Genomic DNA, 24,994 nt, shown 5'->3' with positions numbered 1-24,994 from the left:
GTGGCGGCTACCCTGCTGCTGAATTGCTTTCCCTAGTGAGGAGCCTACCCTACGGCCCAGGACTTGCACTCCTCCTTACAGCCCTGGCTCGGTATCTCTGCTCTGACCTGTTAAGATCTCAGCCTTCCCCACACCTTGTATCTTGGTGTTGGGTGTCAACAGCCCTGCAGCAGCAAAGGAAGCCTTCTGCAGCCCTACTGTCATGAGGATGAATGAGCAGGGCCATGAGTAGGTTTCAAAAGGCTCCAGGTGACACCTGACCCCTGCAGCTTCAAGCAAGAGAGGCTGTTGTTAGTGCTGTGGAATGTTGCTTTTGCTGCAGTGTGCTTACTGCTGCCAGTGTTGCTGTTCTAGGAGTGCCAATGTCAGCTACACTAGCATGCAGTGCAGCATGTTAATTCAGCAGACCTCCATGTTATTCATGAGAGAGAACAGAGGCTTGGTTTGGTGGTGAAGGTGCTTAGCCAGGTTTATTGTCAACAAAGCACAGTACTTGTGCCCCATAAATGCTACAGGTACATTAACACATGTATGTCCACGACAATGCTACCAGTTCAATCAGGACACCAGGATCCTGTCCCCTAGGCTAGCACAAAGTTGCCCCTCCTGTGACTTCTCCTTTTTATACATTGATACAAACCAGTTACGTATTATGCTCCAGAAGTTGTCAGTTACAACCCTTATCCATGGGTGGTGGGTAGGGAAGGCTGAACCTCTCCCCAGAGAGTCAGGCATGGCTCTGCCCACACTCAGCCCCCAGGGCTCTGCTTTGGTGGTGCTGCTGGGCTCCAGGGGCTAGGGCCACACCGCCCACCTTCCCGTGGCTGGGGAGGCTGCAGCAGCACTGCTGTGTGCTCTCCCTCCAGGTGCTGCAAGGCGGGGGGGCAGCAGGGTGGGGGTAGTGGCCATGGTGAGAGGGCTCTGTGTTCCTGGGTGCATGGAAGAAGGGGCGGGGCCTCAGGCAGAAGGAGCGGGGCTGGGGGCTAGCCTCCCACAGCCAGAGGTTCACGAGCTGTACCTGCTTGTTCGAACCAAACATCCTTATTCATTATCCTGTCATCCTATCCTTATCTTACAAGGTGTCAGTGTGTTCTTATAACATCCCTTGGAAGCTTGTTTACACAGTTACTTGAGAGACCTATGTGTTTTGTACCATCCTCTCCAGTCATGATTGTGCTTTCTTGATGTTAGCTAATGCCCAGTTTGGTGGTGTTTGCCAAGGCCTGGCCTACTCTCATTTACAGCCTTTGGTTCACACTGTTAGTTATGCTTGGAGCTCCAGCAAGGCCTACAGAGGCTAAAGTCTGTTACTGATCAACATTTTTCATCTATTTCGGTGTTTCAGCTGAAATCGATGTTTACCGACATCAATTTAAAGTGAATTCTGCCAAGCCTAATTAAATATAACACTTTGAGGTATAGAATAGTCTAACATTGCATTTGTTTCTCACGGAAAAATGAGGTTAAAAGTCCATCTTTATATCCGGGTCTGAATAAAATATTTGTAAAGCAGAAATCCAAAATTTTAACAGTTATTGCTGAATCTTTTCTCCTGTTTTTTTCCCCTATGCCAGTGGTTCTCAACCAGGGGTACTCGTACCCCTGGGGGTACACAGAGGTCTTCCAAGGGGTACATCAGCTCATCTAGATATTAGCCTAGTGTTACGACAGGCTACATAAAAAGCAGTAGCAAAGTCAGTACAAACTAAAATTTCATAGACAATGTTTTGTTTATACTGCTCTGTATACTACTGTATACTGAAATGTAAATACAAATTTATATTTCAATTGATTTATTTTATAGTTCCATAGTAAAAGTGAGAAAGTAAGCAGTTTTTCAGTAATAGTGTGCTGTAATACTTTTGTATTTTTATGTCTGATTTCGTAAGTTTAAGTGAGGTGAAACTTGAGGGTACACAAAACAAAACAGACTCTTGAAAGGAGTACAGTGGTCTGGAAAAGTTGAGAGCCTCTTGTCATAAACAGATAGCTAAGGGTTAATGTCTCTTTCACCTGAAGCACCTGACCAGAGGACCAATCAGGAAACCGGATTTTTTTCAACTCTGGGTAGAGGGAAGTTTGTGTCTGAGTCTTTTGTCTGTCTGCCTGCTTTCTCTGAGCTTTGGAGAAGTAGTTTCTGCTTTCTAATCTTCTGTTTCTAAGTGTAAGGACAAAGAGATCAGATAGTAAGTTATATGGTTTCTTTTCTTTGGTATTTGCATGAATATAAGTGCTGGAGTGCTTTGATTTGTATTCTTTTTGAATAAGGCTGTTTATTCAATATTCTTTTAAGCAATTGACCCTGTATGTGTTACCTTAATACAGAGAGACCATTTGTATGTATTTTTTCTTTCTTTTTTATATAAAGCTTTCTTTTTGAGACTTGTTGGAGCTTTCTTTTCTGGGAAATTTTAGGGAAATTGAGTCTGTACTCACCAGGGAATTGGTGGGAGGAAGAAATCGGGGGGGATCTGTGTGTGTTGGATTTGCTAGCCTGATTTTGCATTCCCTCTGGGTGAAGAGGAAAGTGCTTTTGTTTCCAGGACTGGGAACGGAGAGGGGGAGTCACTCTGTTTGGATTCACAGAGCTTGTGTCTGTGTATCTCTCCAGGAGCACCTGGAGGGGGGAAGGGAAAAAGGATTATTTCCCTTTGTTGTGAGACTCAAGGGATTTGGGTCTTGGGGTCCCCAGGGAAGGTTTTTCAGGGGGACCAGAGTGCCTCAAAACATGTCTAATTTTTTGGGTGGTGGCAGCAAGTACCAGGTCCAAGCTGGTAACTAAGCTTGGAGGTTTTCATGCTAACCCCCATATTTTGGACGCTAAGGTCCAAATCTGGGACTAAAGTTATGATACCTCTGCTCTATACTGTAGACTTAAAATGTGTTAAATTGTTTTAGTGTTAGCTTATGTTTGTAGCTGCCTACCCAAGATCTTCAAAGGAATCACTGAAATGTACTCAGTACTGTATAATAATTATATTAACTATGGAGGAATAGATGAGTGGTCTATTCTTTTAGTAGATACCAGGAAAAAATCTAAATTTATTAAAGGCACAAATGCATCATACCCTGGAATTACTATCCAGAACTGTCTTGGAACCCCTCACAATTATGTTTTCTTTTTGATGTGGTGAACATCTGTGGCTTACTGGCAATAATTGCAGTGTGGGAGATACCCAAGTTGAAAGCGACTACATTGAACAGAAATATAAGCTTTGAAGTTTGAAAAGCTGTCTATAAGGAGCAAATACACTTTAGTTCATTAGTATAAATGTTCAGTACATAATATCAAGATTTTGGTACAAAGTTCTTGGGTTTCTAAATCTTGATGTTTAACTAGTATTTTAAATCTTTCATTAACCATCCTCAACAGGAGATCAGTATTATGTGAATGGTAATGGTGCAGGTGGGAAGGAGGTGGTGGTCTGAATATGTTATGAGAGTGCTAGTTCTAAACTGAGGCTGTGATTCCTTTTGGTTACAAGTTCATCCCCACTGGGTGGTGGTTTGAAGTGCCAGTCTTCTAAAAGGGTAATTGCAAGTTGTGATGGGGCACACTGACCTCTTGTGAGCTCCTCCTGTCAGTTTGATGCAAACCTGCACTCATTCATTCACACTCTCTGCTCCTGGCACCCCCTGTCCGTTGTTAACCTCATCAGGTGGGGCTTCAGTGAGCCAGCCCTCCAGCCAAGTCACACATACTCAATATGAATGAATAAACCCCTTTCGGGGTGAGAGGTTCAACTGGGTCTGTCCCAGTTACCTTGCTAAAGTTTTTAGCCCTGTCTCTAGGCTCAGTCCTCAACCCCTTCTGGACTAGCTTTAAGTCCGTGCCTGCCCTCATATAGAGCAATGGCCCTAGGGCTTTCTCCTTCGAGACTCTTTGCCTTATCGGTTCTTATTGCCACAGCTCTCCAGCCAGGTCACTTCTTCAAGTTCAGCCCTCTTCCAGGGGGTAACAAAATGCAACAAATGGTTGGCCCTCTGCAGAGTCTTCAGCCCCATCCCTGAGCCCTTTAAATTCCAGCCCAGTGCTTGGGCTTCTAATAAAATGTGTGCCAGTAGCCAGTGAGGGGACCCGGGCCCACCCACTACTCCAGGTCCCAACCCAGGGACCCTACAAGTAGCAGCCATGTGCTGCTTCCTTTTATAGTTGCTGCTGCTATTCCCTAAGTCACTTCCCACATAACCACTTTCTTTTCACTCTTACCTCAGGGCTGAAGTTCTCCACTCCTCTCCTTCCTCACCAAATGCCAATGCCACCAGAACCCATCTTCTGGTTCTCCCTTGAGCTCCAGCTAGGAGCACCTTTCCTTACTTCTCTGGTCCCAACCAGGAACTGACCTGCCCAAGCCCCGTATCTCCTTTTAACCGAGCCTGCTGGGCACTGATTGGCTGCTTCCCTGCAGCCTTTCTAGGGAGGCCTGAGGGACTTACCTTCACTGCTACTTTTCTGTGATGTGGTAGGACAGTGAGACCTCCAGCAGGGGGCCTCAAAGGAACAGTACAGGTCTGGCGCATTTAACATGCGCGATTTCAGCTTTACGCGGTCGGCAAAAACAAGAAAAAAAAAAGAATAACAATTTAAATACTGTTTCTGTAGTGCGGGCGATTCTATCTGCCATTACACTCAATGTAATGTTGACTATACGCGGTTTTTGCTTTATGCACTGACTGTGGAACGTAACCTCAGCGTAAGATGAGACAGACCGGTAAACCCTGCCACACAGGCCTATCAGTCTGACATTGATTCTGGGCAAGATAATGGAGCTGTTGATATGGGACTTGAAAAAGAATTAAAGGAGGATAATGTAATTAATGCCAATCTACGTGGGTTTATGGAAAACAGATCCTGTCAAACTTAACATGATACCTTGTTTTGATGAGATTACAAGTTTGGTTGATAACAGTAATAGTGTTCATGTAATAGATTTTCTGTAAGACATTTGACTTGATACCTGTGATGCAGTGCTGGTTTGTTACTGTCAGCAGCTCTTGTCAGACCAACTCGCTGTGGGTATAATCTATATATAAAAGATATAATGTAATATGTCTGTGGAAAACTAATAACTCTCTGATCACTAATATTCTTCTGTGATGTATGTACAAAGAGTTATGGATATGTGCTAAAAAACCCTGAAAAACAGACTCCAACTAGAAACTGCAGAACTGGAATTAATTTGCAAACTGGACACCATTAAATTAGGCTTGAATAAAGACTGGGAGTGGATGGGTCATCACACAAAGTAAAAACTATTTCCCCATGCTAATTTCCCCCCTACTGTTACTCACACCTTCTTGCCAACTGTTTGAAATGGGCCATCCTGATTATCACTACAAAAGTTTTTTTCTCCTGCTGATAATAGCCCACCTTAATTGTTTAGTCTCATTAGAGTTAGTATGGCAACCCCCATTTTTTCATGTTCTCTGTGTGTATATCTTATCCTACTGTATTTTCCACTCCATGCATCTGATGAAGTGGGTTTTAGCGCACAAAAGCTTATGCCCAAATAAATTTGTTAGTCTCCAAGATGCCACAAGTACTCCTCATTCTTTTTGCTGCTACAGACTAACACGGCTGTCACTCTGAAACCTGCGATCCCTTTGTAGCTCTTCACAGTTAGCTTTGGGCTTAACTATCTTGCATAATTTGTATCATCTGTAAACTTTGTCACCTCACTGTTTACACCTTTTTCCAGATCATTTATGAATATGTTGAACAGCACTGGCCCTGGTAGAGATCCTTGGCGGACCTCTATCCACTGTGAAAACTTACCATTTATTCCTACCCTTTGTTTCCTACCATTTAACCAGTTACTGGTCCATGAGAGAGATCCTTCCCTCTTATCTCATGACTGCCTACTTTGCTTAGAGCCTTTGGTGAGGGTCCTTGTCAAAGGCTTTCTGAAACTCTAAGTCCATTATATCAACTGGCTCACCGTTGTCCACATGCTTGTTGACCCCCTCAAAGAATTCTGATAGATTGGTGAGGAATGATTTCCTTTTACAAAAGCCATGTTGACTGTGTGCCTAATAATTCTGTTCTTTACTATCATTTCAACCAGTTTGCTGGGTACTCAAGTTAGGCTGTAATTGCCAGGATCGCCTTTGGAGCCTTCTTTAAAAATCTGTCACATTAGTTATCTGCCAGTCATTTGGTATAGAGGTTGATTTAAGTGATGGGTTACATACCACAGTTAATAGTTCTGCTATTTTAGATTGTCCAGTGGCCTTCCACTCATTGTTTGGCATGCGTCCTGGTTCTGGTATAATAGCAAACTTTTTTTTGTGTCTTTTGCCAGTTGCTCTTCAACACTTCTGCAAGCCTCAAATGATGATTGAATCAGCTGATCGTATACAATATTACTGAATTATAAAAGTGTATCAAATAAGGTCTTTTTTTGAAAGCTAATTGCACACTGGTGATTAATATTATTGTATAATATATTAATACTGTATGAGGAACTATGAATATTCACTGATATTATGTTTAAAGTCTGTGACCCAAAAAAAGGAGAAACAGGCTTTCTCCCAGACAGTAGGGAAGGCAGCTATCTACCTGTCTACAATGAAGTTAAGCAAGGTGTGATAAAAAACAATGGAAACCCCATTTATATATAAATCCACAGGGAGATGGGACATCTCCAGGAAGGGCACAACAGCATGAGGTTATCCTGAATTGTGGACCCAAACAGTGAGTTTGGAAAGATAGAGAGAAGAAGCCATCTTGGTATCCATCACTAGACAGACTCCAGTGGCTAGAGCTTTCTGCAAGGTGAGAAAGATGGATCCTTCAGACAAGGAGGTTGCAGTGTCTGGAAACTGAGTCTTTAAGAATCTGCGTAGGCAAAGCTCCTTCACCTAGGAAGACAAAGGAGACCAGTGATTTGTACTTCTGTGGAAATTTGTGAATGGGAGAAAGTCAGCTATGTCTGAAAAGAAAAAGATTGGAAAGAAATCTACCTTGAATCAAGGCTGTATCTTAAGTTAGATCTTAGACATTAGAATAGTGGTCCCCAAACTTTTTAACTGGCATCCCTCCACACTTGCCCCTGTCCACCTGCCCTTGGGGTGGGCCGGTGGTGGGACTGGGGCTGCGAATGGGGGCAGGGCCGGAATGGAGCCAGGGCCAGGAGCAGGGTACAGTGCAGGGCTGGGTGGTGGTCCTTCCTTGCCCCCCCATAGGGGCTGGCCCGGGACCTGCTGTGCCCCCCGAATGTTCCTCCGTGTCCCCCTAGGGGTCATGCGCCATGGCTTGGAGACCACTGCATTAGAAAGCGTATTTTTACTTTTATTTGCTTGTAACCACTTCGTCTTTGTTCCTTTTACTTGACAACTTTAATAAATAGTCATTATCTCTTACTGACCTTTATTATTTCCCTAAATGTTCTGAGAGAGGGCTGGACATTTCCAGGCAGACAGTTTTGGGGAAGGTTGGGACCAGAGGTATGGTGTGGTCACTTGGGTAATAGTCACCGAGGCTGATGGAGACCAGAGTGTGGCTGTGGTGTAACAAACAGGCTGTTGGATTCAGAGTTGCTGAACCAGGGCAGCTTAACCCCCTGACACTCAGTAGAAGCTTGGCTGGGAGCGTAGAGACAGGGAGCTACAAGAACAGAGCATACTAAGACTCTTGTGCTTACAGGACAAGTGGTAACAGAACCTGTCACTGATCTGAATTTTGACCCAAAACATGACAATATCTTGTGACATTTTGATTAAAACACTAGAACAATATAAACTTAACATGGCACATATTAAAAACTGGCCAACTGAGAGCTCTCAAAATGTAATTGTAAATTGAGGATCATTATTTCTAGTGGGATCCCTTGGGGATTTGTTCTTGGCCCTATGCTATTTAAGATTTGTATCAGTGACCTGGAAGAAAACATAAAATCATCACTGATGACCCAAAAATTGGGGGAATGCAGAGCATAATAAAGATCACTGAATCGGAGAGATCTGGATCACTTGAGTGCAAGCAAACAATATCCGTTTTAATATGGCTAAACGTATACACCTAGGAATAAAGAATTTAGGCCATACTTACAGATTGGGGGACTTTATCCTGTGAAGCAGTAACTCTCTGAAAAAGGTTTAGGGATTGTGGTGGATAATCAACTGAACATGAGCTCCCAGTGCAACATTGTGGCCAAAAGGGCAAATGCAATCCTTGGATGCATACACGGAAATCTTGAATAGGAGCAGAAAGGTTATTTTATGTCTGTATTTGGCACTGCTGCAACTGCTATTGGAATACAGTGTCCACTTCTAGTGTCCAAAATTCAAGAAAGAGATTGATAAATTGAACAGGGTTCAGAGAAGAGCCATGAGAATAATGAAAGGACTGGAAAACATGCCTTCCAGCAATAGGCTTAAGGAGCCCAATATAGTTAGCTTAACAAAGACTTTATCACAGTCTGTAAGAACCTACATGGGGAACAAATATTTGATAATGGGCTCTTCTTGCTAGCAGAGAAAGATGGAATATTGTCTAATGTCTGGAAGCTGAAGCTAGATAAATTCAGACTAGAAATAAGGTGTACATTTTAACAGTGAGGGTAATTAACCATTGGAATAATTAATTTACCAAGGATAATGGTGGATTTTCCATCTCTGGTAATTTTAAAATTAAGATTGGATATATTTCTAAAAGACATAGTCTAGGAATTCTCTGGGGAAAGTTCTATGGCCTGTGTTGTACAGGAAGTCAGGCCAGATGATCACATTGGTCTCTTTTGGCCTTCGAATCTATGAATCAGATTAGAAAAAAATTACTTTCTAAATCAAGTTTTTGTACATGAGGGAAAAATGTCTGGATAATAGCCAAGAACATGTTATCTCATTTTATATTTAAAGCAAAAAGCACCCTACCATGTCTCCCCAACACTTTGGTAAATTTTCCAGGAAGTAATTACCCTGGCATTAAATATGTCAATATTGGAAATTCCAGGTGGATTGGTTGTAGTTATACAATGTATAGAGGTCAAAACTGGTTTTATAATAGAAGGCTAGGTGCAATGTATGGAGGAGTCTAGCATCTCTCCATTGTGAGGAAACTTTCTCCCAACCAGAACTCAGATGTATTGTTTTAAATAAAAAAAACCCAAAACCTTTATTTGAGAACTTCAACCTTAACTACTAATTCATGGTTTTATAACAGTTTGTTTTTAACTTGAATTTTCTTGGAAGTTAACATGTACCCTTAATATGTACTTGCTACGTTTTGTTTATTTAGGATTGCACTTTAAAGTGGCTTATTAGGACATAATATTTGTAGTTAATTCAACATTTTCAGTTACTAGTATTTTTTTTTTTCTGGAAATGTTTGCTTAGTGGTATGACTGCCTAAAGAGCAATGAAAAGGCATGCTATATTTTAGTGTGATAGTGACTACTTTTAAATGGTCAAATTGTACTCCAGACCAAAACAAAACAAAAAAACATTGTTGGGAAAAGGAAACTTCCAAAATATTTTAGATTTAATCTTATTAAAATTAATTTGTTAGAAATTCTTTAGTAATTTCATGGGAAAAAATTTCTCCCCAAAACTGTTCTTTACGTTGTATATCTGAAAGAGATGAACTAAAAAAAACTAAATTCTGTCCTCAGATGCAGTTAGTGCTAAAATATTGTACATATGTAGCTGTAAATGTGTAAGATTTGAACACTACTGAATTTCTTTACAAATCTCAAACCAATAAGCCACTGTTTATAAAATGTATTTAAACTTGTTATAAAAGCAGAAATAGGTTTAGTTCCTTGAGAATATTTGTACAATAATTGACTTTATTCTGAAAAAGTAAATTGTTAAATGAGTCTTTGCAAATTATGTATAATTGAAATGCAATTAATCATCCAAACCGGACCATAACACTGCTGTGTTGGGTCATATTGCTTAATTGATGTTCTCTCCAGCTGTAACTTTGCAATTCATACTCTGACTGTCATTTGCCCATTTCTCTTCCTTGCATGATTGCCTTTTTGTTTATCTTCACACCTGTCTTTATTTATAGACTACAAGATACTGTAAACCTCCTCTCTGCTTTATAAATTCCCGTTATAGATACTAAATCCCCATGTTATGCAGGTTTTTGAAAAATGTACAGAAAATATTCAGTACTTTAATCTTGGATTTATTGATACTGTGACAGTAATTGGTAGAAAACTGTTTCTTGCAGCAGATAGGCAAGCAAAAAAAGGCAGTTGGGACAAAGCTAGCAGCACCATGTGCCAGAGTGCTGAAAATCCATCAGGATTTTAAGAAGTGTACTTACATTATTTAAACCTCTGTTGAAAAAGGAATTGCAGTGCTGTATGTTTGCAGTAAACATATTAGGGAATTCATTTGCTAAACAGTGATTTTTATGTTAAAAGTGTAGTATCTATTAGGCTCAACATTGTTTTTGCTGAGGTGGAATAGTGTCGGAAGCTTTTCAAAGAGCAGAAAACAGCAAACACTGTGACTTACATGTTTGAAAACTGGCTTTGAGTAACTCTTACTGCATTCTAAACAAGAGCATTGTTAAAACTGCTGGTCTTTCTAATTCCAACTGAGGGCTTGTCTACATCACAAAGTTGCAGCGCTGGTGAGGGGGTTACAGCGCTGCAACTTAGGAGGTGTACACATCTGCAGGGCATCACCAGCGCTGCAACTCCCTGTTTGCAGCGCTGGCCGTACTCCCGTTTTGTCTCGGGTGTAGAGGATCCAGCGCTGGTAATCAAGTGTAGACACTTACCAGCGCTTTTCTTGACCTCCGTGGAATAAGCAGGTATCCCAGCATACCTGAGGAAGCCTCTCTGGTAATCAAGCAGGTCTCCTTCCCCGGTTTGCTCTCGTGTTCCCCGAACCCCCGTGCAAGCAGGTCTCCTTCCCTGCGGTTTGCAGGGGGGTTCGGGGAACGCGAGAGCAAACCGCGGGGAAGCTGGTCTCCTTCCCCGGTTTGCTCTCACGTTCCCCGAACCCCAGTGCAAGCAGGTCTCCTTCCCTGCGGTTTGCTCTCGCGTTCCCCAAACCCCCGAGCAAGCAGGTCTCCTTCCCTGCGGTTTGCAGGGGGGTTCGGGGAACGTGAGAGCAAACCGCGGGGAAGCTGGTCTCCTTCCCCGGTTTGCTCTCGCGTTCCCCGAACCCCCCTTGAAGCTGCCCAACAGCGCTGCAGTGTGGCCACATCTAACATCACTTGCAGCGCTGGTTGCTGTAAGTGTGGCCACTCTGCAGCGCTGGCCCTATACAGCTGTACTAATACAGCTGTAACAACCAGCGCTGCAAAATTGTAGATGTAGACATACCCTAAGAGGTTTTAGATCTCATTGTCCACTGAAGGAATTTGTGTGTCAAAACAAAATACAGTAAAGAGAATTATTACTTCAGTGCCTCTGCTGTACAACAAACTTCCTGAAAAGCAGTAGCTCTGTGTGCCTTCATAAAAGCCAAGGACTTCAGTCCCCAAAGCAGTCACTCATTCATCTTTTACAGGCATTAAATTCACATTCAAAAAGCCCAAAATATTACAAAACATATAGCTGGTGTGAACAAAGTTATGGAATGCAATTGGCTAATTCTTTTGTTTTGACTGGTTAACCTTTTGTGATATAATTATTTGCAGCATTGTAAATGTATTATAAAGGTCTCTTAATGTGTTCAGTAGGAAAACAGAAGTATTTTGGCTCTTTTCTGACTCATGTATATGTATTAAAAATGATGACAGACACTATATCTAGAAGCAGTGCCAAACTCCAATTGAGAACTGTGTTTAGGTCAGTTGTGTGTATTTGTATGGTAAACCTGAATCTGTGCAGTTTCCAAAGGTATGGTGTGCACAGGACAATTTTCACATCCCACTCACATAATGGTTGAGATCTGAAATGAGTTTCAAAGCAGATACATTCTTCTTTGAGTGCTTGCTCATGTCAGTTCCATTCTAGGTGTGCGCACACCCACATACGCAGGGGTTGGAGATATTTGTCTTAGCAGTAGCCGGAGGGTCGGCTGTGGTGCCCTCTGTAATGCTGAGCTCATATGGTGGTATATCAGGCGCCACCGGCGCTATGCCCTCTCAATTCCTTCTCAGCAGCTGTGGTGGTTAGTCGGAGCGCCCTTCCTTGCTTAGTAAGGGCTAGTGGTTTTTCTTGTTCTATTGACTTCGAGCCTTAGGGCGTTTGTAATAGTTTGTATATATAATTAGTTAAGTAGTAGTTAAGTGTAGTTGACAGAGTCGGTGGTCTCAGTGGTTTAAGCCCTTCATGGACTGCAACAGGCCTATGCCTGTGAGTGACCCCCATAGCAGCTGCCTTCAGTGCTTGGGAGAATCTCACATCCGGGATCAGTACCAGATCTGTAAGAACTCCTGGCCCAGAACCCAGAGGAAGCATGACATTTGTTTTTGAGGGCTCTCCTTATGGAGTCTGCCCTTCGCCCAGCTTCTGAGCCATCGCACCAGGTCGTGCCAAGCATCTTGGCCACCAGCACCGAGTTCTACCTGGCACTGTTCCCCATCGCCAGTGCCTAAGAAGAAAATGAAAAAACACAACTCCCCAGCATGAAGCAAGAAGGACCAAAGGTCATCTAGTAAGGGACCTGGGCCAGGCTGCCAGGCTACTCTGAAGCCACGTGTTCATGCCTCTCTGGCCAGGGCCTCTAGCCCCTTAAGAGGTCAGTCACTGACTCTCAGGAGCAGTACAGGACTCAACCCCCCGCAGGCACTGTCATCCTCCCAGGCTCCCCTGGCACCAAGAGAGCATAGGTTTGATATTGATATCAAAAGTATTTATGGTTCTTAGCAATTTCTTTTGAGTGTGAAGTATTCAAAATGGAATGCGTAACAGTCATCTGCCTACTCTTCATAGAAGCAATATATATTACAGCCAATGATTCAATCAACACATAATGAGTCTTGTCTTCTAGGGAAATAAGACGAGGGAATAGCCATACCAAACATCTTAAAAGCTTGCTCATAAATGGATATTACACCAGATTCAGTCTATTGATGAGTCTGCCTATGTGTCTGCTTGCTACTTGTTTTACAAATCAATTTATTGCACCACACTCTGGATTGGCTTCCCACTACAATTCTCAACAACTTGCCACCTTAAATGGAGTTACCCAAACAATTTAACTTAGTTTCAGTTAAAGAATAAAACAAGTTTATTTAACTAAAGAGGTTTTGAGTGAGTACAAGTAATGGACAAAAATCAGAAATGGTAACGAGAAAAATAAAGGTAAAATGTTTCCTAGTGCCGAACTTAACAAACTAGACTTTTTTTAATAAATTAGATTATAAAAATTCAATTTTTGTTTTTTAAAAAAATTAAGCTGCTGGAGGAGAGCAGGAGCAGAAGTTACCTCCTAATGGAACAGCATAGACAGACAGACACATGGACTAAATAGATTTATCACCAAACAATCAAAAAATGGATATAAAAAGGCCAACAGAGCTACAGCATCCAGGAACTCAAAACCACACACAGTCTAACCCACCCTGATCGACACACCCAATCCTGAAAAGATTGCTCCTAGTAGATGTAGGGGGGGAATCTGCATGCGTTTGGCGTGTCAGGCCTTGGTTTGGACGGCCTTGGGCCTTTCCTGTGCTTTGTAACCTGCTAATTTGGGTGGCCACAAGGAGAAGTCACAACTAATTTGGAGTATCCTCGTCTAGCCATGCTGCACTGGGGGTGCCAGAAAAAGGCTAGTTTTTGCAGGTGATTATTTTTTATCCCAAAGCAACTTCTTCGCTACTGGCCGTATCGGCGGGTAGCAATCGATTTCTCGGGGATCGATACATCGCGTCTCATCTAGACGCGATATATCGATCCCTGAACATGCTCCTGTTGACTCCAGAACTCCACCAACATGAACGGCGGTAGTGGAGTTGACAGGGGGAGCCACGGACGTCGATCCCGCGCCGTGAGGATGGTAGGTAACTTGATCTAAGATACTTCGACTTCAGCTACGTTATTCACGTAGCTGAAGTTGTGTACCTTAGATCGATCCCCTCCCCTAGTGTAGACCAGCCCTAAGCCTGCATGTGTGCGTGCACACAAAACGTAGCATATCCCTGAAAACCACCATCTGCCAGATACCCTCCAAGTGCTGTCCATTTGGAGCCAGTCTGAAGAATCACTTGAGAGGGGCGAGGGATAGCTCAGTGGTTTGAGTATTGGCCTGCTAAACCCAGGGTTGTGAGTTCAGTCCTTGAGGGGGGCCATTTAAGGATTTGAGGCAAAAATCTGTCTGGGGATTGGTCCTGCTTTGAGCAAGGGGTTGGACTCAATGGCCTCCTGAGGTCCCTTCCTGATATTCTATAATTCTATGACTTGATTCAAAGTAAAGTCCTTACAATATCCTTCCAACAGCATTATTGACCAAACTTTTCAGGTCAGGAGCCTTCCCCCAAAGTCCAACAGCTGTTTCCTTTGTCATCTTAGGCGCGAAGGGGGAGATGAACAGAGAGAGAGAGAGGTGTTTGCCCCCTCACTTTTGAAGTTCATTTCCCCCCTTTCAAATGCAAGTTCTTGAGTGTGATTTCTAGGTCAAAGTTCTGAGAGCCAGGCAGCATGAAGTCTTCTGGTGAAAAGTCTCATGCTGTTTTTTCTTGGCTCTGTTTGCTGAAATGCAGATTCTTTGTCCCCTGCATTCCCCTTTCATTGTCTGAGGACTCTGTTTACAAATATATAAATTTGAGGTAAACACATCCATTTGTTTTAAGACCTGCTTGACCCATTTTGCTTAATTTTTGCTACGTGAGTTTTAACATGCCCTATTAATATTATATTTATGGGGGATTTCATAATTTTACACACAACGTTGCTGCATACATTTCACCATAATATTATTGACCAGTGAGTTATTAGTTTTCAAATAATAGCTCTGTGACACTCCCCAGGATACAGTGTTCACTGTTGAACAGTGGTGCCCCCTTATCTCTATAACCTGGGATGCCTTTTACACAATTTTGTGGTCAGAGCAGTCACACCTGGCCTGCTCACACAGCCTTCAGGCTGGAAATTTACTCCCAGCTAAATACATGAGCACTCTAATCAGCTACTCATGAATTACACACAGGACAACACCCACAAATTCTTAGTCCCAGCTTTGTTCCCCCAGAAATGTGCATCTCAAACTGTCTAGTATGCTACTGAATCACAATGCACGCTTATAGAAAGACCATCATTTCATCAAAGGAAATGATACATGCACCAGTCTTATCCTAAATTGAGTTTCCCCACACACTTTAATCCAAACACACTGGTTAAGATAAAACAATAAAATTTATTAACTACAGAAAGATAGATTTTAAGTGATTAGAAGTATTGATACATAGAAGTCAGGATTGGTTACAAAATAAGAGTAATACACAAGCTAATATCTAATTTAACAAATGAAGTGGCTTTAAAAGCAAAGGTTTTGTCTCACCATACGATGCTGTAAATTTCCTAGACTGGGTCTCCTTTCAGCCTGGAACCACTCCCCCTTAGTTCAGCTATTTGATAGTCGTTGATGTCATGAACAAAGAGATGGGAGGGGGAGAGGTGAGTTGGAGGTCACGGTCTCTCATATTTATATCCCTCTCCCTTCTTCGAGGATTACCCCCAGCTGGAGTGTAGGCAACAAACCACCTCTTGTGGACATGAAATTTGAAATATTCATGTGATGCAAAGTAAATTTCTTATGCACACCTTCCTTCCTGCCCGGGAATACCCGTTTTAACTAGGTGATTGTTCAATTAATTATGCTTCTACAAGGCTGGGGGAGCCAGTGTGTCTTTGTCTCTGAAGAACTGGTTTGAGCCTGCCTTTCTAACTCTAGCCATGTTGTACAGTAGACACTTATAACTTTACACAGAATGTTGATATGCATATTTTACCAGAACATAATGTTCAGCAGATTGAATTTTCAAATGATAGCTCACACAGGGCATACTTTGTACAAAATTTATCAGAGTCTTGTAAAAGTGGTGACCATAATAGTATAGACTGTCACATCCTCACAAGGCATATTTTGTACAAACATGTTTACAATATGTTTAGGATGTGAATACAAGGGTGCATCCAGTTGCAGGCATCCTTTCAGAGGCCTTCAAAGTTGCCAAATGTGGCTTTTGGCTTGTTTTGAATTTTAAATGGCTCAGTGGTTTTGTAGACTGAAGACATTTCAAGACTAGTGAAAACAGGTTTGTTTAAAGATTAGTGGAATTCAAGCTCCATTTTATCGGAGAAGTGGGGGCAGAAGTGGAGGGTAAAACAGGAACAAAACTTCTTCAGGACTTACCTTCCTTGTTCCCTTTGGTCAGGACTAAATGTGACTCCCCAGTTCCTCCTTACTTGCCCTTATCATTAGGTGAAAAGACTGGTAGAACCTTTGGATGCTGAGAATTTAATGGCTTGTCTATCTCCTAGTAGCATATGCAGTAGTTAGACATGACTAGCAACTCAGAAATAATGTAAGTCTCAGAATGAATATCTACATTTAAATTCTTTGATCCCCATGGCCCAAAATAATTTGACAGATTGTTGATGACATGTGGAACGTTTCCTTGGAGAAGAGAGTCTGTATCTTCCAGATTGTGTCCCAGAAAAATAGCCTGATTTCTGTCTCAGTGACAGATGATCATGGACATCCATCTTGTCAGAAACTATTTTGAGCCCCACCCACCAGAAGGACATAATTTTGGAACTTGTGGCTCTGGTAATCAAATTCCTGGAGATGAGCCCAAATCCTATACATCTCATTTGTAAATAACTAACAAACTCATCACAACAGTCAGTCAAGGTCACTAATAGGGCACTTAAGATTAATCAGAATACACGCTACTCACATGATGTCTGCTAGGCAGTTCCACTCTGAGGCCGTGGCTGAGAACAACAGAAGTAACATCTTGGAATATTATAGCTTTTATGTTTTGTCCACATACAATCCCTGTATTGAGGATAGCAGGCAACTTCTAAGCTATCTGCTCTCCAGGCTCTGGACTGAGGCCCCCTCGAGAGCAGAACAGGTGATATTTCATGTTGTCCCTTGTAGTGACCCAGCTGATCATTGGGATGCCCCAAGAGGCGAAAATGACTCATCGATTTCTGGGGTTCAGGGACCACTCATGATTCAGGAAAAAATTCCTGCTGAGATGGTCCATGAAAAGATTCTGAACCCCGGACAGGTGATGAGCTATCTGAGTGAAACTCTTCAATGCAGAACTGCCACAGCCCAATTGCCTCTGGCTGAGCACCCTGGAGTGTGTGCCCCCGTGCCTGTTCACATAATAGTTTGTGGTGGTATTGTTGGTAATTATGTGAACCACTGAACCTTTGATATGATCTAGGAAAGCACGACAGGCATTGTAGCTAGCCTAGAGCTCCAGCACATTGATATGCCATGAAGCTTCCTTCTTTGACCACAGACCCTGAACCTTCAGCAACCCCAGATGTGCTTCCCAACCTATCAGGGAAGCAATAGTGACAACAGTCCTAGTTAATAAGAGCCACACAAAGTGACTACCCTGACATATATTCCCCTGAGCTATCCACCAATGCAAGGAGTCCAGGATCAATGGAGGGATGTGGACCAATCTGTTTAAAAAAAGGCATAGAGTAGGACGGGCAATTGTCATGAGCCACATTTGAAAATGGTGAAGGCACAACCTGGCAAATTGAACCACCTGTGTGCATTCAGACATGTGGCCTGAGAGCCTCAGGTACATCTGAACTCTCGTGCAAGATTGAGACTGGAGATCAAGATAAAGGGGCAAATTGCCTGGAAACAGTTGGCAAAACTGCTCTGGAGCTTGTAGAGTCTATTTAGGGCATCAATGAACTTGATTTTCTGATGGGGACCAACACTGACTTCGTAGTGCAGTAAACCAGTCATTCTGAGTCAGTGCAGGGACAATAGCTGGTAAGGTGACCGCACAGAACCTTGAGTACCTAGCACATTTGTTGAGGTTGCAGAGATCAAGAATAGGTCTTACTCCTCTCTTGAATTTGGGAACCAGGAAGTACTGGGAATAAAAACCTTGACCCCAGTGCTCCACAGGAACCTTCTCCACCACTCCAAAGCCAGTAAAGAGTGTACATGCTCTAAGAGCAATATCTCATGAAGAAGTGTATGGGGGAGGGTGGGAAGGAGGTCCCTGCACAGTAACGGGGCAGTTGAAAGGACCTGTTCCATCTCGTGTACCAGCAGTGGCCATACTCTTCTTGGAGGAAGAAGAAGAGTCTCCATGATGCCTAGAGTGGTCCCGATTGGTCTTATGAGATCTTTTCTTTGGCACACTCAAAAGAGAGTGATTTCTGCATCTCTTTGGAGAGGTAGTGGCTGCAGAGTGTGAGCCAGGACCACTCACCGAAGTCGAGGGCAACCTCTGACATGACACAGGCCTCAATACCAAAGCAGGCCTCATGGCCTACTCAGGCAGGTGCCGCTTCAGGTGAAGGTGTTTAGCCATCTGAGTCGGTTTTGTGAACAATTTACAGATTGAACACTGCTCTTTGACTTGAGCCTCATCTAAGCAGAGCAAGCATCTTGTGTGACCATGGCTGGGGATAGCCCCGCCCCCACACACACAGAGCCATTTTCAACCATGGTGAGGGCATCACCAAGGAAAAACACTTAACTAGCTAACGAACACTAATACTAGCGTACTACTAACTGTATACAACTAGAACTACAAAGTTGAAGGATTTTGAGGTATTGTGAGATTTAAGAACCGAACAGCGCTGTCACTCCAGCTGTGGGTTGTAAAAAGGAACTGTTGAAAGTTGTAATGCACTAGTTATTATTTTAACAACCTATGATGATATAATTCATTAGTGAATATAGCTGACTTTCTGACTTCCTTTCAAATAACATAACGTCCAGTTAATTGGAACACTTTTGAAATTTCTGCTTGAACTTTATTCTAGTGTTTTCTGAAATATTGGATAGATTAATAGCCCCTAAATACAATGCAACTTTTTTTCTTATCTATTAAAAAGGTCTAGATGATTCTTTATTTTTTCCAGGTCACTTTTTCAAAAAAATAAAATTAATAAAGTATTAGCATGGCTCATTTACTTCTCTATAATAACAAACAAGTGGTCTGGTCTGAGAACAGATGAATACTTCAGTTCTCTCTGGTGTGGGTGGGAGTTGCAGAGACTCGATGTAATGAATTGGCTTCGTGTTTGATTGTCTCCCTTCAGTGGCTGATCTCAGTGACTGTATAACCTGCTGAAATTTCACAGCCAGTGAAAGCTCAACTAGCAGAAGCTTTGGATTTTGATGGTGACTGCTGAAGGGTTCCAGATTTCTGCCCACACTCCTTGTGTCACTTTATGCAGCCATGGTTCAGTACACCTTTCATGATTTAAGCCTAGTATATGTACTTAGAAGCGTTGCACCGAAATCTCTCTCTTTCAAATGATTACTTTAAAAACAGTGAGTAAAAATGTATTGGAAAAATTAAAACACTATTTTAACTAATCAATAAAACCTTAAAATCAAGGTGATATTGACTACTTAAAACTATATGCAAAAAGGATTTTTATTGGCTCTCAGAAGAATAAGCCAAGCTTGAATTTGTTTGCGATAGTTGAGCCATTCTGTTTTGAGCTACATCTCATACAAGTACGATAGTGCAATCTCTTTATTGTGAATTTACAACTTGCAAGTGTAGAATTAGTTGGTTTTTTTTTTTTTTTTTTTTTTTTTTTTTTTTTTTTTTTTTTTGCATGAACCATGCTCAAAAACAAAACAATGTAAAATTTTAGACCTACAAGACGAATCATGAAGGGGCATATGAATGTTTAGCATATCTGGCACATAAATACCTTGCAATGCTGGCTACAATACTGCCATGCAAATGCCTTTTCTAACTTTCAGGTGACATTGTAAATAAGAAGCAGGGGCAGCATTAGCTCCCGTAAATGTAAACAAACTTGTTTGTCTTAGTGATTGGCTGAACAAGAAATAAGACTAAGTGGACTTCTATGAGGTGAATTGAAAAATGCTATCTCTTTTTTGTTTATCTTTTTTTACAGTGCAAATATCTGTAATAAATAAATAATATAAAGTGAGCACTGTATACTTTGTATGCTGTGTTGTAATTGAAATCAATATATTTGAAAATGTTAAAAAGATCCAAAAATGTTTATAATTTAAGTTGGTATTCTATTATTGTTTAACAGTGCAATTAAAACTGATTAATCGTGACTATTTTTAATCTAGTTAATTTGTTTTGTGTTAATTGCATGCATTAACTGCGATTAATTAATAGTCCGTGTCATTTGTGTTTAAGATCTATTAATGTCACATGAAGATTGGATTCATTTTGAAATTTAAACCATAGAATATTGAACTGTGACACTTGAGTAGGTACTTGCGTTTGCTTCACATATGTAACCCTTGCAAGGGAAGTTTCTTGAACTACCATAATGATGTCCTCATTACAAAATTTATGTGAAAGCACTTTATTATAAATGGACAGTTTCATACACAGCAAAATGGATATGAATGTTATTCCTGATTCATTTAAAAAAAAAAACTTAAGAATTGTGCAAGCAGGCTTTGTATTAGGAAGTGGAATAGCTTTAAGGCAATTTCTGCCCCAAAATATCAGTATCTGATTATGAAGAAGTACCTCTGTAACCTATAAAAGGGCTTAATTTAAATCCCAAAAGCCTTCTGTATGAACTTTCTTCAGTAGATAAATATGTGAATTACTTGTAAGCAAAAGTCTGACGAAGGAAAACTAAGGGACAAAGCAAACCAGACTGTTGTCGTTAATAAGCATCCTTTCCACATCACAGATGCAGAAAAGTTGTAAAAGCCACCAACCCAACAGCATGATGATTCCTCAAAATAATGACTTTGAGAAGTAATTTTTGGTGTTTGGCACCAGGCTCTGATTGTTACAAGACTGGCCTGTGTTGTACAGAGGATGAATACTGGAGGAAGGAGCCTCAGTATGCCATTACTTTTATCTGTTTTTAAAAAGCATGCATCAGAATGATCTAATAGAAGAAACATGTTTAGTTCAAAATGCATAATTTGTTATGTATGTAAACTTTATATAGCTGGGTAAAATACATGGATCCCATATGGGCTGGTGAGATCCATGTGCTGAATGACATTCAGTATACACCCTTCTATGTCCTCCACACCCAGGCCATTATTCCATCTCTGCCAAGACTGCAACATGTCTGAGCAGCTTTAACTACAATAAATCATCTCCACCTTCAAGGAAGTGGAGGAAAATATCTTCACTCCTCAGAGAGATACTGGCTTAGGCCTAGTATCTTTACAAGACAAAAGAAACAAACAAAAAGACACCCTGTGCTTTATATCAGTGAAGGTTGCTCTACTCAGAACATACCTACCACAAAAACAAGGAGATTAATACTCACCTCCACCCAGTGACATGTATCAGTACATAGAACAACCATCGAACAGTACAGACAACATGTTAAAACCTTAGCTCTTTCCCCATGCAGATGCTGTGTTTTCAGGACTCCTTTCACAAACTTGATTCCTCTCACAGGTCCCATATTAGTTAAACTAATTGCATTTGTCATTATGGGTAGAATTCCTGCTTATACCCAACCTTTAGAGGTACGTGATGGCCTTCCTCTTCTCTCATTTCCTCACCACTGGAGCTACTGCTCCATTTATTCTATGTGGGGGGAAAATACTTAGCAAAATGCCTTTTCTGCAGCTGATGAAAGGAACATGGATGTTACCTCTTTTACAACATGCTGTGGCCTGCGTTTTAGGCAGAACTGACGAATCAGAAGTGACATCACACCTGCATTGTATGCTGGCTTCCCGTCTGATTATGGAACCATTTAAAGATTCTGGTCCTTGGCCATTAAGGGCCTTAATGATATTTGAGTGTGTCAGATACAGTTTATGGGAAAGCTTCATCAGACAGTCCTCAGTGTGACATTCTTAATGCAGGAAACTCTGCACAATGAACTGATATTGAAATACTGTGTTTTCAAATTTGTCTTTGAATGACTTGATCTTAAACTTTTAAAAATACATATAAAAAGTTTAGCAGTTGGAACTGTAATATCTAATTGGCCATCTTTCCCCTCTGCATGATGATCCTTGATTTTAGTCTGTGGGGCTGATTTATTTTTGTGAACATAAAAAGTAACATTTGTTCAAATGAAAGCATATGTGATAGGGTGATTACCCCACATATGCTGTGAAAGCGTTATTATGGGGCTGAGAAGCCAATTAACCTGCCTGTTTGCACCTGGAGGGTGGGCCAGGCCTGATTAGAAAGAAGGCACAGGGAGAACAGGGCTTGTTTCCATAAAGAGCTGGGTGAGCCCGCTTGGGGAGAGGAAACTCCAGAAAAGAGGAGTTAGGCAACTTCCCTTGGTCTGAGAAGCAGCCTGATGGAAGGCTGTGAAAGAAAAAGGGGCAAAAACCAGATATGCTTTTCCAGGATAGAGCTAGACTGGAGCCTGTCTAATGTCCTAGATAAGAGGAGGAGGGTGCCAGGCCCTGGATCATGGGGTTGATTGAGGTACAGAAGGACAGTGTAAAACAGCAGGGGCACATTATGATGAGCTGGCTGCCAGTTGAGCCCATGTGGGCTGAAGGTTTGTTTTTTGTATACATTGCAGTGCTGAAGTGTGGTCCCAGAAAGGACACAGGACTCGAAAGTGGTCTGTACAGAGAAGGCAAAAGAATAGAGGGAAACTGAACCAAGGGCTTTGCAATGCCACAGCTAGTCAAGAAGGGGATGTGTTGGGGCAGCAACTTTGTCATAGCATGATCTGCTTGGCTGTTAATGTTACATAGGTGTAACTTTTAAATGTAATCTTTATTTATGTTAATAGGACAGACAATTCCAGAGAGAAGACTAGTAGAAGCTGTAAATCAAGAGGAGTATAAGTATGAAGTGGGCGACCTGCCAACAGAATGGGAAGGTAAATATTTGGGATTTTGTTTTTATTTTCATGTAACCTTGAAAGTACAAAATGCTGAAAATTAAAGTCAGTGGAATACCTGACTCTACACACTTACTTGCTCTTTCCTGAGATCTTTTTATTTTGAGTCATGAAGACTAAAGTAATCATATCCAGCTATTGTCAATTCTGAAAGTATCCACCTTTAAGCACGAGTAAAATGATGTTTGTCTTTAAGAAATGGATCAGTACGTGAAAATGTATGTAGTTTGCATGACCATGATTTTGATTTCCTCTAACCAGTTGTGAAAATATTTGAGAGTGAGGGAGCAATCTAACAGAATGTCCCTGAAAAGAATGTATCTGGGCTAAAACCTTTTCAGGTTCTCGCTGCCAGTGATTGGTGCCCATGTCTGAGTGGCCACACTCAAATTCCTGGGTCTGCACTCACTCAGGTATGTGGCTAGGACTTCTGGGGACACATCCCTAGTGTTTAGCGCTGCAGTAAGTTGATGCGCTATGATTCTTTCCCAGTTAATTGTGGGACAACTTGTTTGTCCTTCTGTGCACACAGCAGGAATTGTGGGAAGGCATTGGAGGACTATCAGCTTTCGAGTTGCTTAGCCTGCACCTCACACCAAAGGAGGCAGGTTACCAGCTGGAGTGAAAGCAGCACTTGGGCTTTTGCCTACACCCATTATTGGCCTGCTAGTTTGCATTGAAAGCACCATCTAAACTGAGGTCAGAGGATTTTGTGTGGGCAGAAGCCAGGGTAGGGACAACACTTGAGTAGGAGCCTGAGTTAACTCTTCAGTGAAGATATATAACTAGAGATGGCGTCCAACATTGTCAAACCAAGGGTGTTTGTTTAGCTTTCTACCTTGAAAAAAACATGTATGAACCACCACATTTTTATTACCTACATTTGCACTTTTAACACCACACTTTGCTTATTCTTGTAATTGCCATAAAAAATGCTTTGTGACTGGCAGCATTGAATTGGAAGGATGCATGAAGGTAAGGATAATTACCTATTTATTTTTCCCATTTCCATTTTCTTTTTAAATACAGAGTCTTTCAGGGAATAGGAAGAACAGATTCAAACCGCTGTGTTTCCCATCCATTATTTGAACAGAAGATATGTGCAGTGCATCTTATTTATGACAGATAAAGTGCAAAAAAATTCAAAGAGCCCAAAATGTGAACAGTGATGCTAAGTGGATTTTTCAGTGCTGTGTTAGTTGAAATGTTAACAGCTGAAATGTTGTGTTGTGGAACTATAGATGACTGAAATAAATGGAAAGGGCCAAATCCTGTCTCCTGTAGTATAGGTTTAGAGGGCCCTGTACCACAGCAGGATCAGTGTGCTTTTGCTGTGTCGGAGGGGTCAGATTTGGGAAGCTCTTTCAGGAAGCCATGGAGTTCAGTTCCTCAGTGACTTCATATGTATCTGTGCAAAGCAAGGATTGGGTGTAGGGTGAACAGGGGTATGGGAAGGCCTGGTGAATCAGTCCTACATGAATTCTGGTTAGTCTTACTACATTAAGTGGCCTCATGGAAGCTAGTGAATTTCTGAAGTGAAGCAGAGCTTGATTATGGTGGTATCCTAAATCCTATTACCCCATTTAAACGTGGTGTTCCTTCTTGGGGTGATAATAACAGGGGACACCACACAGCAGCTGTCTGCTGGGTTGGTGGGGGACCTGTCACTCCTTTGTGTAGTATGGGCTCTCCCCTCAGTTCTGTGGCACACTGTTCCCTGTCTTCAGGATGGTGGGGGTCTAGTTTAGAGAAGGGAGATCTCAGTCCCTACCAACACAAGCAGAGGGGCCTGGTTGACACTATTCCATCAGAGCTAAGATGAAGGGCAACAGTAAGGGCCACATCAGAGTCCTGTGCTGAGGTGATGTTGGTAAGGGATCCCCAGAGCAGCAAGCTTAAGAGTTAAAATGAAGGGGCATGTCACATGGTTTGAACTGTCATTTCAAGCTATCTGCATGCTTGGAACCAGGGCCATGAGGTACCTCACTACCACCTGCCCTTGGCATGAGGAAGCCTCATTCGTGCCTGCTGTGGTCAGCTCCCCAATTCCACCTGCCACA

General features: G+C 41.9%; 1 protein-coding gene across 1 annotated transcript in view; it reads left to right on the top strand.

Moving 5' to 3' along the window:
* NDUFAF2 (NADH:ubiquinone oxidoreductase complex assembly factor 2) overlaps window positions 1–24,994 on the top strand; it is a 142,926-nt gene that overhangs the window by 50,934 nt on the left and 66,998 nt on the right. Inside the window, exon 2 of the mRNA XM_030567306.1 lies at window positions 22,824–22,913. Within this exon, the coding sequence (XP_030423166.1) occupies window positions 22,824–22,913 (90 nt within the window). The remainder of the gene's footprint in view (window positions 1–22,823; window positions 22,914–24,994) is intronic.

The sequence above is a fragment of the Gopherus evgoodei genome, chromosome 6, assembly GCF_007399415.2.
Source record: "Gopherus evgoodei ecotype Sinaloan lineage chromosome 6, rGopEvg1_v1.p, whole genome shotgun sequence".
Classification (NCBI taxonomy): Eukaryota; Metazoa; Chordata; order Testudines; family Testudinidae; genus Gopherus; species Gopherus evgoodei.
This window is presented reverse-complemented; position numbering and strand designations above follow the sequence as displayed.